Source organism: Apodemus sylvaticus, chromosome 2 (assembly GCF_947179515.1).
Source record: "Apodemus sylvaticus chromosome 2, mApoSyl1.1, whole genome shotgun sequence".
NCBI classification, from domain to species: Eukaryota; Metazoa; Chordata; class Mammalia; order Rodentia; family Muridae; genus Apodemus; species Apodemus sylvaticus.
Window position 1 is genome coordinate 5,028,189 of NC_067473.1, and position 4,023 is coordinate 5,032,211.

At 48.4% G+C, this 4,023-nt stretch overlaps 1 protein-coding gene across 1 annotated transcript; it reads right to left on the minus strand.

Moving 5' to 3' along the window:
- Nucleotides 1–2,525: 2,525 nt before the first annotated feature.
- On the minus strand, nt 2,526–3,794 carry LOC127677297 (glycerol-3-phosphate dehydrogenase 1-like protein). Its single transcript, XM_052172398.1, has one exon. It carries the CDS (start codon nt 3,792–3,794, stop codon nt 2,526–2,528), a length of 1,269 nt encoding a protein of 422 aa, XP_052028358.1.
- Between the last annotated feature and the right edge of the window lie 229 nt (nt 3,795–4,023).

A 4,023-nucleotide genomic window follows, 5' to 3' on the forward strand; every position in this document is an offset into this window, starting at 1 on the left:
AGCTCCTACTAACTGCTCCATCTGTAATTATCTCAGTCCTGCCGGGCAGTGTAATCCCAGCACTCTGGGAAGCAGAGGCAGGTGGATTTTTGAGTTTGAGGCCAGCCTGGTCTACAGAGTGAGTTCCAGGACAGTTAGGGCTACACAGAGAAACCCTGTCTCGAAAAAACCAAATCCAAAAAAAGAGAAAAGAAAAAAAAATCTCAGTCCTTAACTCAATAAAACAAGCACCTTTCCCTGACATTTTTAGTGGTGTGTGTGTGTGTGGAGAGAGAGAGAGAGAGAGAGAGAGAGAGAGAGAGAGACTGAGACTCCTTGAAGTGTCTCTCTAGGTCATTCCTTTTTTTTTTTTTTGTTTGGTTTTTTTGAGGGTTTTTTTTTGTTTTTTGTTTTTGTTTGTTTTGTTTTTTGGATTTGTTTTTAAAAATGTAGTCTCTTAACTTTGGGCTCCTATTAAAGAAAAAGTTAGCACACTTCTTATTCTAAGAATAACGAGAGTGCAGTCACAATCAGATCAGAGCAAACCTAGACCCTAACCATTTTGAATAGTTCGGTGACTGATGTCTGGGACTTAAAAATTGTCTGGTCTCCAAAGGGCTTGGATAGGTCCACCTCTACTTCTACCATCAGTAGCGTGCCTGTCTGATGGGCTCAGGCCGGCTCCGCACCACACCGGCCACTGTCCTCGGTGGTTATTCCACAGTCCTGGACAATACCCGCTTCGTGCCTTTAAAACCAGGAACATTGAGGAGACTCTTATAAGCTACCAAGTTCAGCCACCAGCTAGAGATGCAGCCTTGGCCTGCTCTGAACTGTAGCTTCTGTATTCTGATCCTGAAGAAATACTTTTTCAAAAGATTTTACCCCAATGCTATATCTATATCTACGGCTATGTCTGTCTATGTCCGTCTATGTCTATGTCTATATTTGAGACAGGGGTTCTCTGTGTAGCCCTGGCTGTCCTTGAACTCACAGAGATCCACTTGCTGCTGCCTCCTGAGTGCTAGAATTAAAGGCCTTGCACGAACTAAGATTAAGAGCACTGACTGCTCTTCCCAAGGTCCTGAGTTCAAATCCTGGCATCTACATGGTGGCTCACAACCATCTGCCATGGGATCTGACACCTCTCCTGGTGTCTGAAGACAGGGACAGTATACTCACATATCATAAATAAATCTTTAAGAAAAAAAAAAAACCTTGCTCTGCTGCCATCTGGCAAACCGCCAATGGAGTCTTCGCTTCCCTCTGAACTGCCACAGGCCAGGCCTCCATTAATCTCACCTTTATTTCCCATTCTGAGCACTTAGTGGCCATTCGAGTCCAAAGTTCCAAGTGTTCCCACAATTCTGCCCAAAACAACACGGCCAGGTCTGCTGCAGCAATAATCGGTGTCTGCTACCAATTTCTGTCCTAGTTTTCTTTCTGTTGCTGTGATAAAAGTGACCAAAACTAAATTATGGATGAAAGGGGCTATTTGGCTTCTCTGTCCTGATTACAACCCCTCATTGTGGGAAGTCAGGGCAGGAACTCCAGCAGGTTCAGAGACAGAAGTCATGGGACCATCCACAGTGGGCTGAACCCTCCCACATCAGCGATCAATCAAAAGAATGCACCACAGACATGGTCACAGGAGAATCTGATGGAGGCAGTTCCTCAGCTGAGGGCCCCTCTTCCCAGGTGACTCTAGTTTGTCTCAAGTTGACAAAAAAATGAGGCAGTACAACAAAATTGAACTCTGAAGGGACTACTCCATTGCTGAGTGTCAACTTCTGTTGATGTCACACAAGTCATACATGGAGGATGTCCTTCCCCATGGGGCAGTGTGTCACCATAGAGTGGGATAGCCACCTAGGCATGGAGGACACTAACAGATGACCCAGCTCCTACACCCACCCACACACACACACACAACCATGCACTTGTTCACGCACACACACATTTGTGTATGTAAACACATATTCTACCAACAAAGACCTATATGCCACCCCCCAACTGACACACATGAACACACACATACACATATACACACATACATACACATCATACACTTGTTCATGCACAATTCATGACTTGTTTATAAACATATATCCCAGCCAGGCAGTGGTGGGGCACACCTTTAATTTCAACACTTGGGAGGCAGAGGCAGGCAGATTTCTGAGTTCAAGGCCAGCCTGGTCTACAGAGTGAGTTCCAGGACATCCGGGGCTGTACAGAGAAACTCTACCTCAAAAAACAAACAAACAAACCAACAAACAAAACCATAAACACATATCCCACCCACAAAGACCCATATGCTCCCCTGCTTGCCACACTGACACACAGATACACACAGACACAAGAAACAACACCAAATCTCATCAGGATCCTGATTCGGCTACCAAGCTGTATTTTTTCTTTGCTTTGCTGTGTATGAGTAGTTGTTACCCAGCACATCAGCCAGTGAGTCATCTCTCATGACCCAGAAATGAAGCCATACTAATTCATATGTGTCCAAGATAGGAGATAGCCAGGCAACCGGCTCACTGTCACGTCCTGGTTTCTACGTGATCCTGAGATTGGGGAGGTAGAGCGCTCCCCGTCCCCAGTTCCCTTCCCCTGTGCTCTGGGTGGTTCTGTAGGCATGGTATCAGCCCTGCAACTGGTGTACCCTCGTGACAGATCTGATACACAACTGTGAACAATGGAAACTTGTCCAGCAACCCCTTCTGCTTGAGGATGCGGTACACCAGGGCACAGGTGTGTGGCCCTTGCAGCTTCTGTCCCTTCAGAATCTCCTTCTCCAACTCATCAAAACTTTTTCCTGTCTTGGCAAAGGCTTCTGCTACCTTTCGGTTCCGCCCCCCATAGCAGCTACTGACAAGGTCAGCCACCCCACAGCTCTCCAGGAAAGTGGCTGTGGACGCCTGGCCCTTGGCAAAAGTCCTGGCAAAAGCAATCATCTCCATGAGGCCCAGGCGGATGACAGCAGCCTTGGTGCTGTTTCCACTACAGAAGCCGTCACAGAAGCCAGCCCCTATGGCGACAATGTTCTTCAGGGCCCCGCACAGCTCTACTGTGTCTGAATCTTCTACCACAGTAACTTGGAAATTGGGCGTTTGAAACAACTCTTTGAAGAGAAGGCCATTCTGCAGGACCCTGCTGCCAATGGTGGTCTCACAGAACTGCCCTGCGGCCACCTCGTTAGCTAAGTTGGCCCCCATCAGCACGCAGACGTCTATGTTCACCTTCTCCCGGATGATGTCGGAGATAAGTTTCAGGCTCTCCGGGCCCTCGTCTATGCCCTTGATGAGGGTGAGGCCGCGGGCCTTCCTGGGCACTACTTCAGCAATCTCATCACAGATGGTTCGAATGAACTGGTGTGGGAATGCAAACACCAGCAGATCTGCATCCTGCACGGCCTGGCCGAGACTGGGGGTGGCCATCACATTCTCGGGCAGTCTGTGTCCAGGCAGGTACTTAATGTTTTCATGGTCGCTGTTGATGATGTCTGTCAGCTTCCTGCCATCGACTATTTCTTCAAATACCCACATCTTGACTGGGGAAGCAAACTTCTTCGTGGTCTTCACATTGTTCCCAATGACTTTTGCAACAGCTGACGCCCAGTTCCCTGAGCCCACGATGCTCACCTTCAGAGGCTCGGCCGCCACTTCCAGGCTGACATCCTGCTGTGGGGACGGTGGCTTCCCAGCCGGCTGCTGACCACCACCTGCTTTGTCTAGTGTGCAGACACCCTGCCCTGCCTGCCTCTCTACCTGCTTTAAAAAGACACTTACAACCCGAGTGTGGTGGCTCATGATGGTAATTCCAGGACATGAAGGCTCAGGATGGAGAACTGACTCAAGTTTAAGGACAGCTTGAGCTATGGAGAGTGACTATCTGAAAACAAAGGAGATAGAGACATTTAAAAAGGAAGGCTGGATATAGCTCAGTTGGTAGTGTGCTTGGTTAGTGTGCATGAGGCCCCAGCCCTGCCTAAGACAGGTGTGCTAGGGAGTGTCTGTGAGTGACTCCAGCACTGGGAGG